Source organism: Heterocephalus glaber, unplaced genomic scaffold (genome assembly GCF_053883595.1).
Source record: "Heterocephalus glaber isolate CG9 unplaced genomic scaffold, H.glaber_assembly_v1.0 deba00001729, whole genome shotgun sequence".
Taxonomy (NCBI): domain Eukaryota; kingdom Metazoa; phylum Chordata; class Mammalia; order Rodentia; family Bathyergidae; genus Heterocephalus; species Heterocephalus glaber.
The window spans coordinates 5,296,006-5,311,333 of NW_028258440.1; the positions used below are offsets into that span (position 1 = coordinate 5,296,006).

Genomic DNA, 15,328 nt, shown 5'->3' on the forward strand with positions numbered 1-15,328 from the left:
TAAGTCTTGGTAGAAGCAAAGGGCAGTGGCCAATTCCTGTCCCACCTACAGCAAATCCCAGGAAATACCCCATTGCTTCCTGGCCCCCTTGTCGGGATGGCAGGCTGGGCACATCTTCCAAGCAGCTCAACCGTACCCTTTGGTGGGCTGTATGCAGCACCATACAGCCCCTTACCTTGGAAAAACTGCTGCCGACACAAAACTCCTGAGACCCAAAGTGCTGGCAGTCACCTGTCGTGGACTCCTCATCAGAAAGAGGTGCTCTTCTGGCATGGAGACAGAACCAGAGGAGGGACATGAGATCAATCTTGGAGCCACCATGGCCCCTGCTTACCCTGGTTTTCAGTAAACCTTGTCTCACTTTCTGTGGTGGTTTGGGGGGATCACAAGATACTGGGGGGGGGGGCGGTCCAGACCTCCACACACAGCTTTGCAAGTTTCTGTAAAGTAGCCAAGTCTGACCATACTCCCCTCTTTGGGCTGCTTGTCCTGTTTTCTAAGGATCTTGCCAAGCGTGTGGAGGACCCCAGTACCTTCACCTTTTTCCCAGAACTTACTCATCAAGGTGACTATCCAGGATGTACAGAACATTGCCCTAAGGGGAGCAAGATGTGAACCACCTCGGGTCTCAGAAGGCATATAAACCATTTTCCTTTTACATAGAATCTTATTTAAAGTCTATAAGGAAAAAAAAAAAAGTCTATAAGGGAAGTAGACTGAAGGCACCGTGTGGGTGGGTAATCCTTTTCTGAAACAAGTCACCATCCCCATCGTGCTTTCAGGTCTAGTCTAAATCAAAATCATCACCTCTCCCCTTGATGAGCCTGCCTAGGGCCAATACCCCTTTACTAACACAAGCAAAAATACTAACTCGGGGCCACCAGGTCACTGGGCACCGAGAGGCACAATAAGGACATTTCCCTTTCTTTTACAGTTCTGCCTGGCTCCACTCTTCTTTCCTCACCTACCCCTACCTCATCGGTTCCCCACCCTCCTTCTGGCCTCTCAGCACCCACATATTCTCTCATCCCCAAGGGAGGCCCTCAGGCCAGACACCCAGTTCAGGTCAGCATAGCCCAGAGGCCAAACAAAGCTGGGTTCCAAAGAGGGAAACTCAGCTCTCCCATCACTGCTCAGTCTTCTACATAACTTGGGTAAAAATCAGAAAAATGGCACGTGTTCAACCCCCCAAAATGGTGCAGACTGTGAAGGTGAAGTTGAAGAGAAGACAAATACCCACTCAAAATTCAGTGGCTTTTGTGCAGTACTAGGGAATAAACACAGGGCACTGCACATGCTACCCATGTGTTCCACCCCAGAGCCACATCCCAGCCCCTTTTGTTTTGCTAATTAATTAACAGTACTACAGATTGAACTCAGGGCTTCCCATTGAGTTACATCCCCAGTATCTCCTTTATTGTGAGACAGGGTTTCCCTAAGTTGCTCAGGAGGGGCTTAAACTTGACATCTTCCTGACTCAGCCTCCCAGAGCACTGTGGTTACAGGTGTGTGCTAACATAGCTGCTTAAAAGTTTGATATTTTAAGAATACCAAGAACAAGCCAGGCGGGCGTGGTGGCACATTGTAATCTCAGCACTCGGAGGCTGAGGCAAGAGGATTGCTGTGAGTTTGAGGCCAGACTGAACTACATAGTGAGTTCAAGGCCAGCCTGAACCACATAGCGAGATCCTGTCTCAAAAAAAAAAAAAAAGAAAAATAGCAAGAACATACTATGCCTGCCCTAGAGAGGAGGCCAGCAGGGCACATGCCTGGGTGGGAGGGGCCGAGGAGGCCACTTGGGTCAAAGAATAAACCCCCAACATGAAAGCTGTGCAAAGCCCAGGACTGCTCTGTGAGCCCTTGGGGAGATGTACTTCGCTGGGTGTGCCCATCTTAGGCACCTCACCAGGCTCTAAGACAGCCCCTGAAGATGCCACCCCCCTACCCCAGCCACCCTATCGAAAGGGAAGACAAGGTGTGCCAATATGAAGGAGGAGGGCCCTGCTAAGAACTCCCTCCCTCCCACTGACACAGGGGCTCCCAAATTGTACCTGGGGCAAGAGAAGCAAAAAAGACAAGGGGGATCATCGCGGGCCTCTCCCCATCTTTTCAGGGATCCAGAAGGGGCTAATGGAGGGGAAAGGCTTGTCCCCTTTAAAAGGCAGCTAGGCTGGCAGAAGTGGGAGGGTTCCACTGCTGGAAGTGACTGTTGGTGACAAACAGAAATGACTGTAAGGGAGGGCTTTCGAGAGATAGTGGGGGGGGGGGTCTTGGGGAAAAGGAGGAAGGGATGGCCTGGGGGAAAGGGAAAACATACTTTCATATCAACTCCTGAGAGACCAGAAAAGCAGGACCTCCACCCAGCCTTGGGCCAGGGGGAAGCATGTTCCGACTAGACTTCCCAGGGACGGTTCTGGAGCAGGATGGTGGTGGTATGAGGGGAAACAAGCAGCAGCCCCCCTCACCACCCCTCTCAGAAAGGTGCTATTTATTTACATTCTTTCCCTTCCTGATCATACAAAAGGGAACAAGCTGCATGCTCACTCCCCCTTGCTGGGCTCCCACCCTGCCTGAAATCACACTTGACAACAGAAACCCTGCTCTTGCAAGCAAGCAGCCACCAGAGAACCACAGTGCCAGGCTGACAGAGTCTGGTGGTCGCAGCAGGAGCAGCAGTCCTGGCTACTCCAGCCATACCCATATCCATACCATGCCCGAGGCTGGGGAAAATGTCATGCAGCCACTGTTCAAACTCATTGAGCAGAGGGAGATACAGAAGCCAGCAAATGTTTAAATTGCTCTATTGAGAAAAGAGCCTGGGACAGAATGGCTTGCAGGGGAGTGGGACCTGGGGACAGCGGGTCCACTGGGCAGTTATGAGGGTCCAAGTGAGGATGGAGGCTCCAGGAGTCAAAGCAGGCTCCATTCAGGACTGAAAACCAGTTCCGCTCTCCTCGCCAGAGCCAGAGGACACTGGGCTGGGACGCTCAAGGTTTTGTTGAATTTAAACTAGAAGCAGCCACAACGTCTTGGGGTCATCTGGCTAATTATCATGGGCCAGCACCACTGTCAAATTGGACCTTTTTCACTTCCTGTTGGGCCTGTGCTCCTTGTAAGGGAAATATGCAGCCCAGCATGCACAAGGCTCCTACCTCCCAGCCTCTGCAGGCTCTCCCTGCCTGGAGCTCCACCGTCCCTCAAAGACCCCTTCACTTGAGCGGCCTTCCCCATACCCACCATCCTCTTCCTGTCCCAGGGAAATACGGAGCTTCGCTTCAAGCTCCAATTCAGCCCTTCTGTAGCCCAGGCTCAGACCACACCAGCTTCACTTATCCCCAGGGAAGCCTGTCATTTTTTTAAACACTAAGACTTGGGAGCAAAAAGTCTGTCATTCTTGCATCTAGACTTCTGTAAGACCTGTCCATGCCACTCTATGGTTCTCACCATCAGTGTATTGTGACATTAGTTTGCACTCATTGTGTTTGAAAAACATTTGTTAAATGAAGTAATGAAGTAATACTAGAAAGGAAGCAAGCAAGCAAATTTAGCTGGAAGTTTGACTGCAGCCAGCCACTCAGGGCCAGCAAAAAGCCCACGACGCCATTCCACTGTCCTCAATTACAGCTGGTAAAGGCAGGCAGGCTTCTTCTACAGCACAACTTTAAGAGTTAACCCCTCGAAGCAAATTTTTGTTTTGTTTTTTGAGACAGGGTCTCACTATATAGTTCAGGCTGACCTTCAACTCACTATGTAGCCCAGGCTGGCCTCGAACTCACGGCGATCCTCCTGCCTCAGCCTCCCGAGTTCTGGGATTACAAGCGTGCGCCACTACGCCTGGCATCGATGCAAGTTAATACTCAAAGTTCCTAAGTTCTAGGAAAGGAAAGGGTGGAAGAAAACGGCTTTTAAATACAGTGAGATTGCATTTTAGAAATCAGCTGTAGCACGGCCTGGACTGTGGCAAGAAGGTGACATTAACGGATGGATGAGATCGGAAATGACAACATTTAAAAGGCCATCCCTAGGGACCAGGGATTTAGCTCAGTGGTTTCGCTGTCTGCCTCGAAAGCAGAAGGACCCAAGTTCGATCCCCGGTATCAAAAAAAAAAAAATTTAAAAGGCCATCCCAACCACCGGGCATATATGGTAATTTAGCACCTCAGGAAAGGTACATAAGGAGGAAAATCCAGATTTTGAGCCCACTTCCTGCTCCTCTCTTGGCAGGAACGTAGAGTGGATGGCGAACCAAGGTAACTTGTCTACTGCTTTTTCGAAGGCTCTGGTCCACATCTCTGCATCAAAGCCTAAATTACTTACAACTAGATCAACATAATCTGCCAGTTAATATTCACACTAACCAACCCCAGCACCTTGGCTTGCCATAATCATCTAAGGACATACCTCATATGCAAGGGAAATACATTTCTTCTGCCTCTCAGAAAAATTCTGTCTTTTACTTGGTCTTGACTTTTAGATTCTAAAATTAAATTCCTTTTAAGTCCATTTCTAACTTGTTCCTTAGTACAGAGAACATTAAGCTATCAGAAGCTAATGGCTTCAGAAAATAAAAAGGTCTATTCTCCTAACCTTAACCTCAGACAAGTACACACTTGTGCAATTGGGAACAGAAAGAAAAAGTACATTAAAAACATGTAGCTGAGGGTAGTGCTAAGTGGTAAAATGGGCGCTTAGCATTTGCAAGGCCTTTGGTTCGATCCCCAGCATCACAAAAGAAAAAAGTAGACTAAAAACAAAGACATTCATTCCTTTCCCCTTCTAAATTAGCAATATACCCTCCTCCCTGATACACAAATGCTTCTTGGATTTACCTAATAAATAGTACATCTTTTTTCTCTCTCTTTTGAGACAGAGTCTCACTGTGTATTCCAGGCTGACCTTGAACTTACTAGGTAGTCCAACCTGGCCTCCAGCTCAGTGATCCTCCTGCTTCAGCCTCCTGGGTGCTAGGATTACAGGCCTGTGCCACCATGCCCAGCTAGATCTTGGATCCCTGGAAAAGTCCTATCGTTCAGCTTTCACACATAGCCAAAGCTAAGAAAGTCAAATACCGTATAAAATTCAGGTGCGGGGCCGGCGATTTAGCTCAGTGGTTCTGCCGCCTGCCTCGAAAGCGCAAGGACCTGGGTTCAATCCCCGGCATCAAAAAATAAATAAATAAACAAACAAATAAATAAATAAAAAATTCAGATGCCCTTAGTATGTGGCATGATCAAGAAATGGCCTACCTTGGTCAACCAAATATTTTGATGGACAAAACCTGAAAACACACAGATCAGGCAGGCATCACCAACTCTCAATTCTGTATCAAAACTACGTTCAGCAGTCTCATCTTCCTCTGATGCTTCCCAATGATACCGAATTGCTGTTAGCCTTGAGGGGCGGGGAAGCACCGGCCACCTGAATGAATGCCCACTGGTAGTCTCCAATACAAAGCTACATGATGAAACCACCTTCCATCCAGGCCTAGGCCAAGGACCACAAATTATCTTACACATATCCTTGAGCACCAAACTTTGCTGTAGAAAATAAAAACTGCAATTGCCTGAGCTTCGCCTTACTCTACAATCTGACAGTTCCTAAGGAGTAGACAAATGCTAACTGGCAAAGGTCACCTGCTAGCCTCTTTTGCCTTCATCTGAACAGGGAAAGCATGGCAGGGCAGGTCAGTCCCACAGCCCCAGCCCCGTCTCATCTCAAGAAAATGAGAAACAACCAAGAGCCTCTTTCCCAGGCCCTGGGGCATGTGGCTACCCGCTGTGACCAGCTATAGCTACTTGAAGGCTAGCAGTAGCCACCTTCAAAGTCTTCTCACCTTTCTTCGTTGATGCCACACATGCGAATCCGGTCAGAACTGGTCCAGTTGTGCACGCCGCTGTAGAGCGGTGCTGTAGAGATCATGACAGCCACTCACCACCAAATAGGACCTGCTGTGGCCACTCCCCCTGGGGAAAAAGAATCCCATAAAGGCAAAACTCAGAATGGGGACAGCTGATTTCACAGAGTTGTGTGTGTGTGTGTGTGTGTGTGCGCGCGTGCGCGAGTGTGTGTGTGTGTGTCACTGGGAAATTAAACCAAAGGTGTTCACACAGAGCTATACCACTGGCCCCCTTTTTATTTTTTATTTTGAGGCAAGATTTTGATAAGCCACTAAGTTGCCCAGGCTGGGCTCTAACATGTGATCCTTCTGCCTCAGCTTCCCAGAGTGCTGGAATTACAGATGTGAGCCACCACACCCAGCTTCACAGAAATGTTTAGACAAAAGTAATTAGAGCATCAAAATGTTAAACTAGTCTCTCTCACAAGCCAGCCTACTAAAGAAAATATAGGTCCAAATAGGGACAAGAATGCACCAGTTCTCTAGGAATCTATCCATTTCAGGATGGCATAAAAAGACACTGTTAATCACCTAGAACAGTGATGGTGAAACTTTTAGAGCTTTCAGTGATAACAAACAGTCAGCTGCGGCATGAGTGCCATAGGTTGACCACCACTGGCCTACAGTTATTCTTAAATTTTCTTCCAAGACATACTGTATATGCATGAGTGTTTGAGGAAATTCAATCTACTGCAAACAAATGAGATGACAGTATATTTTTCTGCACATGTTTGGCCTAAGCAACTAGAATTAGAAGGTCACACCCACATGAGTACTGAGTGCATGGAAAGACAATTGGGGGTCCTTTTTTCTTCTGCTCTCAGAGTACTGAAGGACTTGATTGACACAGCCAATTTAAGCTCTCCAGAGGAAGCAGACACTTTCTTTAAAGGCCTTCAAAAGTACTCTATTCTGCCTCCAAGTCTGGACACAATGCATCCATCTAATGTGGTAGAAAGCTCCCTTCAAATCAGGTGAAGGCTCCTTGTATTCTGACCCTAAGCAAGCAAATAACAAACAAGGTTCTATCAAGAACCTTCTGTCTTGTCCCTTCCTACCAGCCTGCTATCCTATGACCTACCACCCCCTGCACCAGCCAATGTCTCGCTCTCGCTGCTGACAGCCACTGCAAAGGCAATTAGCTTTCTAGAGAAAAAAGGGTGTCACAAAAACAGCTTTATTCAGTGAGCCTGTCTTGAGACCCTGAAACTCTTTGAGTTTTGAGTTTTTACTAGCTAAACCCTTATTTATCAAAGCTCAAATGAACAGAACCCTACAGTGATCAGAATTTTCTGCTGTTTTCCAACTTTCCAAAGAGGCAGACCATGGTAAAAGTCACATCCAGGTCTTACTCCGTTTACCCTTTTTTCAATTTTCAGAGACGGTTCTTACTCAACTTAATTCACTTATTCAACAAATATCTACTAAGCTCCTCCATGTGCCAGAACTGTCCTGGGTCCTGGGTCCTGGGTACTGGGTCCTAGGTACTGGGACTCGACAATTAACAAAACAGACCAAAATCATGCCTGCAGAGTGCTTACATTCTAGAAAGATGAGATGAAAATAAGTATGTTAAACCATTCTATGTCACAGCAATTTAGAAGAGCTACAGCACAGGCTCAGGGGGATGGGGACAGCACAGGGTGTGTGTGAGTGAATGCGTTGATTTGAAATAAGGTGGTCATGGTAGGCCTTGCTGAGAAGGAAACATTTCAACAACCTAAAGGAGGTGAAGGAGCAAGCAATGTAGGTATCTAGGGGAAGAGCATTCCAGGGAGAGCAAAGATCCTAAGGCAGGAGGCTGCCTGCTAAGACCAAGGAAAAGCCAGGAGGCCCATGTGGCTGGACCTGAGGGAGGGAGGTGCTAGGGAAAAAGGATAGCAGAGATGCAGCCACCCACTCCCTTCATGGGCCTCATACTACTCCCATCTCTGTGCCAGCCGAGGGACATCGCTGCCCTCACCTTTTCTTTGTACGTCTCCTCTCTTCGTTTTCCTAGCCCAAGGCTGGCTGGCCCCTCTGAGACCCATCTTTCCCAATACCTACCCTAGAAACCTGGGCATTCGTTAAGGTCTTGAGCCCTGGCTCTTCATCTCTCCTTGCCTCTGCCACCTTCTCCCATTTCTTTCCCTCCCCATTTATCTTCCCCTGTTCACTCTATTCCTCATCCTAGCTTCTCTCCCACATCCTTCCCCTATTATTCTCCCAGCTGTCTCTCTCCCTCATTTCTCTCTATGGGTACAATCCTTTCTCCTCCAACTTTTTCTTTCATCCAACTTTTCTTTCCAGTCTCTCCCTCATCTCACCTTTCCCATTTTCCTGGGTCTCCAATGAGTTTCTCCTCCTCCTTCCCTTTCTCCCTCCTTGGTTGCCCCCCTCCACTCTGGTCCCCCACCCTTGCATTCAGTCTCCCTCTCTAGTCTCTCTCTCCATCCTCTTCCTCCTTCGGCCTTCCTGGCTCTTCCCCATGCCTCTCTCCCTGTGTGTATACTGTATTTCAGCCTAGGCCCTCCTTCTCTTTCATCTATGAGCTCTCAGAGTTTCAACTCACCCTTGAGTATACAGATGACTTCCAGGTCTGTATCTCTAGCCCTGACCTCTTTCCTTAGGCCCATATCAGAATTCTCAGCTTCCAGCAACATGCTGTTAATTGGATGTCCACAGAGCCCCTCAAACCCCCCAACAGGCCTCAAACCATTATCTGTTCCCATAAACCTCTCCCTACCCCCAACTCCACACCCAGCACATTTCCTATCTTAGTTAATATCATAACTATCCCCTAGCCTGGAAATTTCTTTAACTCCTCTCCCCCACGGCCCAGGTCCAATCAGGAGTCAAGCCCTGATAAGGCCATCTTCCTTCTCTCCTTCTCCCCTCTTGCCACTAGTCTGGTGCAGGCCCTCATCGTCTCTCACCAGGAACATCATGCTGGCCTCTTAACAGCTCCTTCGGCCTCCCATCTCTTGATTCTACAATGAATTCATCTTCTAAAGCGGCAGTTCGATCAGGCCTCCCCCTCCCTTGTCTTCCTCATCAAAAGCCATCAGAATCAAGCCCAAATTCTTAGCACAGCCTTCAGGGCCCTCAGGGCCCTCAGGAGCCTCAGGAGCTTCAGGAGCCTCAAACCTCCTCTCCAGGCTCCTCTTCTGTCACATCCTACCATCTCCCTACCATGCTAGCTCCTGACCTGGCCCTACATAAATCATCTAGTTTCAGGACTATGCTGCTTCCTCACTCTGAAATGGCCTCTACCCCTGTCCCTTCTTCTTCTATCATCCCCAAGGCCTAGTTTAATGCCACTGTCTCACTACCCCCCACAAAGCCCCAGCCCCTGATGAGTTAACCCCTCCTTCTTAGATTCTCCTCAAACATTTTAATTCCTACCTCAGCCCAGCCTGATTCTCCTCTTCAGTGTGGTTACCTGGAGGTGTGGCATGTCTGTCTGCCCCACCAGACAACCAACTACTTGTGGTAAGAAATAATTGTTCTTTGTCTCTGGATCCTCAGGAATACCTTACACATAGAAAGTACTCAGAAAACGGATGTTATTCAGAACTGAATTCTAGAAGAGCATTGAGATGACGACCCTGAGAAATCACAGGAAGCAAAATCAACCCCCCAAAAAGGCCACCATGCTTGCTTACTATAGAAAAATTATGCATTACGTAAAGCACACCTTCCCAGGCTGCCTGATTCTACTCCAGCATCTTTGAGCTCCCCCCCCCCCCCCCCCCGTAAAGGGCAGGTAACTAATGGCTATGGAAACTCAGTCTTATCCCATAGTTTGGATTGACTTCCCTCCCTACTGTGGAAAAAAATCAGTTTTGCCTCCATTTGCAATTCAATTCCTTTACTCCATATAAATTTGTGCTTTTTGACTTTTTCTTTGAACTCCTTATAACATCTGTCTGGTTCACATGTTGATTAATGAGTAAAATAAAATCTCTAACATGTGTTCGTTTTTATATCTGTACAAGAGTCACGATTTTTTACCTTTTCTAAAAATAATCCCTTAACATTACTAAGACAGCACGCCCTACCGAGGTCCCCAGTCCCCCGGAATATGCCGAATCAGCCCGCTGCAGACAGGCAGGTCTGCCCATGCCCTACCAAGGTCCCGAGTCCCACGGAAGACTCTGAATCAGCCTGCTGCAGACAGGCAGGTCTGTGCACGCCCTACCGAGGTTACGAGTCACACGGAAGATGCCGAATCACCCCGCTGCAGACAGGCAGCCACCTGGTTCCACACTACAAAGACACAGAGCACATCAGACTACCAGACCAAGGTACGGTATCCTGCTGCTCCCGGCCCAGAGGGAGGGGCTTTTGAGCCGCTGTCCCACTGCTCCTGGTCGAGAGGAAGGGGCTTCCTGGCCACCATCCCTCCCACTGCTCCCAGCCCACAGGAAAGGGCTTTTGGGTCACCATCCCTACTGCTGCTCCCAGCCACTGTCCCACCTCACCCAGCTCAAAGGAGGTAATCCACGCAGGCGTTAACAGCCCCCCACCCCAGTCGAAATGAGAAAACACATAAATAAGTCTCAAAACCACACTTCCAGATCACCTACAGCAACCCCAAAGGGAAATGAGATGGAACACTCTGATACTCAATGACCTGGACCCACTGAACTGGCAACAAAAGGAGATCTGGAAAAAATGAAATCAGAAATAATTTCTCAGATAACAGGAGAAATTGTGCCCCTAGTGCAAGACATGATTAATAAATCTAGAGAGGAGCTCAGGAACAGGATGGAATCCCAACATAAGAAACAAATGGAATCCATAAAACAGATGCAAATAGATTTCCAGGACATGAAAAACTCCATTGAAAGTCTACACAGCAGAATGAGCCACTGTGAGGACAGAATTTCAGATATAGAAGATAAGATTGCAATTAGTGACCAGGAAAAGAAAAATTGCTTCAAAATTATAAGGGAACATGAGAAATCAATCCAGCAGCTGCCAGATGATGCAAAGAAGAATAACATAAGACTGATTGGAGTCAATGAAGAAACAGGAGAGAGTGCAGATGACATAAAAAAATCTCTTCACAGAAATAATGGCAGAAAACTTCCCAAGCAGGGGAAGAGAGCTTGACATACAGATGAGTGAGGCATATAGGACTCCAAATAGCCCTGATCAAAAAAAATCTACCCATAGGCATATAATTGTTAAGATTCCAGAAACACAACAGAAGAACAAAGTTCTCCAAGCAGTCAGAGAAAAGAAACAAATCACATACAAAGGAAAGCCCATCAGAATCACAGCAGACTTCTCAACACAAACCATCAAGGCAAGAAGAGCTTGGAGTGACATATTCCAAGCCCTAAAAGAAAACAGCCTCCAACCCAGATGGATGTACCCTGCAAAACTATCTTTCAAAATGGATGGAGAAATAAGATACTTTCATGACAAAGAGCACCTTAGGAACTTCATGAATAGCAAACCAGCACTCCAAAGAATTTTACACAATAGCCTAGGAACAGACATTGAGGATCACAACCCCAGGAAGCAAAGCAGAATGAACCCATCTGGCATGACAAGAAATTAAATGGAAAGGGGGAGAACCCAACAAAAAGAAACAGTCATGGCAATGACAAGTCAATATGTTTCAGTTATAACCATCAACGTTAATGGTCTCAATTGACCAATCAAAAGAAATAGACTGGCAGAATGGGTCAAGAAGCAAAATCCAACAATATGCTGCATACAAGAAACACACTTAATTCAAAAAGAAACTCATAGACTGAAAGTTAAAGGCTGGAAAACAATACTCCATGCAACAGGAACCTGAAAAAAAGCAGGAGTAGCTATCCTCTTTGCAGATCAAGTAGATTTCAAACAAACACTGATTAAGAGAGACGAAGAAGGACACTACATCCTTGTAAAGGGAACAATCCAAGAGGAAGAGATGACAATCATAAATATCTATGCACCAAACACTAGTGCACCCAAATATATAAAACAAATACTAACGGACATGAAAAGTCATATATGCACTAATACAATTGGAGTGGGGGACCTCAACACCCCACTGTCACAAATAGATAGAGCAACTAGACTAAAAATAAGTAATGAAATACTAGAACTCAATCGAACTCTTGAACAAATGAACTTAACAGATGTATACAGAGTGTTCCACCCCACAAAATCAGAATACACATTCTTCTCAGCTGCACATGGGTCATTCTCAAAAATAGACCACATACTCACACATAGAACATGCTTAAGTAAGTGCAAAGGAATTGAAGTTATCCCCTGTATATTATCAGACCATAGTGCCATGAAACTGGAGATCCATAGCAAAAGAAACTGGAAAAATTTCATAAACACGGGGAAATTGAACAACACACTTCTGAATAACCAATAGGTCACAGAGGAAATTAAAGAAGAAATCAGACAGTTCCTTCAATTAAATGACAATGACAATACAACATATCGGAATCTATGGAACACAATGAAAGCAGTCTTACGAGGGAAATTCATAGCAGTGAATACGCATATTAGGAAAACAGAACGAGCCCAATTAAACAACCTGATGCTGAACCTCAAGCTTCTAGAAAAAGAAAAGCAGGACAACCCCAAAGCTCATCCAAGGGAGGAAATTATAAAGATCAGAACAGAAATCAATGCAATGGAGACTAAGAGAATGATACAAAAAAATCAATGAAGTCAACAGGTGGTTCTGCGAAAGAATCAACAAAATTGACAAACCTTTAGCCAACCTTGTCAGAAAAAGGAAAGAAAAGACCTAAATCCATGCAATTAGGAATGAAAAGGGTGAAATTACAACAGACCCAGCAGAAATCCAGAGGATCATCAATACCTACTTCCAGAACCTATACGCCAACAAGATGGACAACACAGAAGAAATGGACAGATTCCTAGATACATATGAATTACCAAAGTTGAACAAAGAAGACCTAAACATTCTGAACAACCCAATATCAAACAATGAAATTGAAAATGTAATTGAAAACTTATCAACTAAGAAAACCCTGCACCCTGATGGCTTCACTGCTGAATTCTACAAGACATTTAGAGAAGAACTGCTGCCACTACTGTTTAAGCTCTTCAATGAAATTGAAAGGGAAGCAATACTCCTGAATTCATTCCTGGAAGCAAGCATCACCTTGATCCCCAAAGCAGAGAAAGACCCAACCGAAAAGGAGCACTATAGGCCAATCTCACTAATGAACATAGATGCAAAAATCCTTAATAAGATACTGGCAAACAGAATGCAGAAGATCATCAAGAAGATCATACACCCTGATCAAGTGGGATTCATCCCAGGGATGCAGGGATGGTTCAATATACGCAAATCAATCAATGGAATACACTATATCAATAGAGCCAAAGACAAAAACCATATGATTATCTCCATAGATGCAGAAAAAGCATTTGAAAAAATCCAACATGCATTGATGATAAAAACCCTACAAAAAATTGGAATAGATGGTCTCTATCTCAAACTGATAGAAGCCATCCATGAAAAACCAACAGCCAATATCATACTAAATGGTCAAAAACTGAAATCCTTCACACTAAAATCAGGAGCAATACAAGGATGTCCGCTATCACCACTCTTGTTCAATATAGTTCTGGAAACATTAGCCACGGCAATTAGACAAGAGAAAGAAATAAAAGGAATAAAGGCAGGTAATGAAGAAGTCAAATTGTCATTATTTGCAGATGACATGATACTCTATATAGAAGACCCCAAGAACTCCACCAAAAGTCTTCTAGACTTAATAACCAAATTCAGTCAAGTAGCTGGTTACAATGTCAACACACAAAAATCAATAGCTTTCCTCTACACAAATGACAGACTCACTGAGAGAGAAATAGGGCAAATAATTCCTTTCACAATAGCATCCAAAAAACTGAAATACCTAGGAATCATCCTAACGAAAGGAATCAAAGACCTTTTCTCTGAAAACTATGGCACTCTGAAAAGAGAGATTGAAGATGATATCAGAAAATGGACAGACATCCCCTGCTCCTGGGTAGGAAGGATTAATATAGTGAAAATGGCCATACTTCCAAAACTGCTATATAGATTTAATGCAATTCCAATTGAGATCCCAGCAGCATACTTCATAGATCTTGAGAAAACAATCCAAAAATTCATTTGGAACAAGAAGAGACCCAGAATAGCAAAAGCAATTCTAGGTAACAGAGACATGGCAGGGGGTATCACAATCCCCAACCTGCAACTCTACTACAAAGCTACTGTGATAAAAATAGCATAGCATGGTACTGGCAAAGAAACAGACCTGAGGACCAGTGGAACAGATTAGAAGATGTAGAAACAACGCCAGACACACTCAGCCATCTCATCTTTGACAAAGGAGCCAAACACCCTCACTGGACGAAAGATAACCTCTTGAATAAATGGTGCTGGAAAAATTGGGCTTCAACTTGCCAAAGATTAAAACTAGACCTGTATCTCTCACCATGCACTAAACTAAAATCAAAATGGATTAAAGATCTAAATATTAAAATAGAAACTCTGTACCAGTTGGAACAGAGGTTAGGTAGAACCCTTGAAGACATCGGTGTAGGAAAAGATTTTATGAACAAAACCTCAGTTGCCCGTGAACTAGCACAAACAATCAACAAGTGGGATCTCTTCTTATTAAAAGGCTTCTGCACAGCAAGAGAAACCACCAGCAGCAGTGTGAAGAGACAACCCACAATGTGGGAAAAAATCTTCACGTGCTCTTCCTCAGACAAAGGTCTACTATCTCAAATCTATAAAGAACTTAAAAAGATCAGACCTCCCAAATTTAAAGACCCAATCCGAAAATGGGCATCTGAAATGAACAGACATTTCTCAGACAAAGAAGTAGAAATAGCAAATAAATACATGAAAAAATGTTCAACATCACTGGTCATTCGAGAGATGCAAATGAAAACAATGCTGAGATTCCACTTCACTCCAGAAAGAATGGCTGCTATCATGAAATCAACCAATAACAAATGCTGGCGGGGCTGTGGGGAAAGAGGAACCCTGCTCCACTGCTGCTGGAATTGTAGACTGGTGCAACCACTGTGGAAATCAGTATGGAGATACCTGAAAGAACTAGGACTGGAAGTCCCATTTGACCCAGCTATTCCACTGCTGGGGATCTTCCCCAAAGAATTAAAAGAATCATACCACAGTGATATATGTGTGCCATGTTCATAGCAGCACAGTTTGTAATAGCTAAATCTTGGAAACAGCCCAAATGCCCTTCAACTGGAGACTGGATAAAGAAAATGTGGTTTTTTTATAAAATGGAGTACTACTCAGCCATCAAAAATGAGAAATTAGAGACATTTATGGCTAAGTGGATGCACAGTGAGGTGATAATCTTAAGTGAAATAAATAGGACACACATGTGTAAATAATGAATAGTTTCTCTGGTGTGAGAAACTGAAAGTGTAAAT

General features: G+C 45.1%; 1 protein-coding gene across 13 annotated transcripts in view; it reads right to left on the reverse strand.

Moving 5' to 3' along the window:
* The window catches only part of Bcorl1 (BCL6 corepressor like 1), a 68,695-nt gene that overhangs the window by 37,742 nt on the left and 15,625 nt on the right, over nucleotides 1–15,328 (reverse strand). For 9 of the 13 annotated variants that reach the window (XM_021240543.2, XM_087199795.1, XM_013077894.3 and 6 more), the window contains 2 exons: nucleotides 5,834–5,963; nucleotides 176–266 (listed from right to left, as the gene is read on the reverse strand). In XM_021240543.2, the coding sequence (XP_021096202.1) occupies nucleotides 176–266; nucleotides 5,834–5,919 (177 nt within the window). In that variant the 5' untranslated portion in view covers nucleotides 5,920–5,963. Of the gene's footprint in view, nucleotides 1–175; nucleotides 267–2,051; nucleotides 2,207–3,736; nucleotides 3,874–5,833; nucleotides 5,964–15,328 lie in introns of those variants that run through there. The other 4 variants (XM_021240546.2, XM_087199796.1, XM_021240549.2 and 1 more) reach the window with 4 other exon arrangements.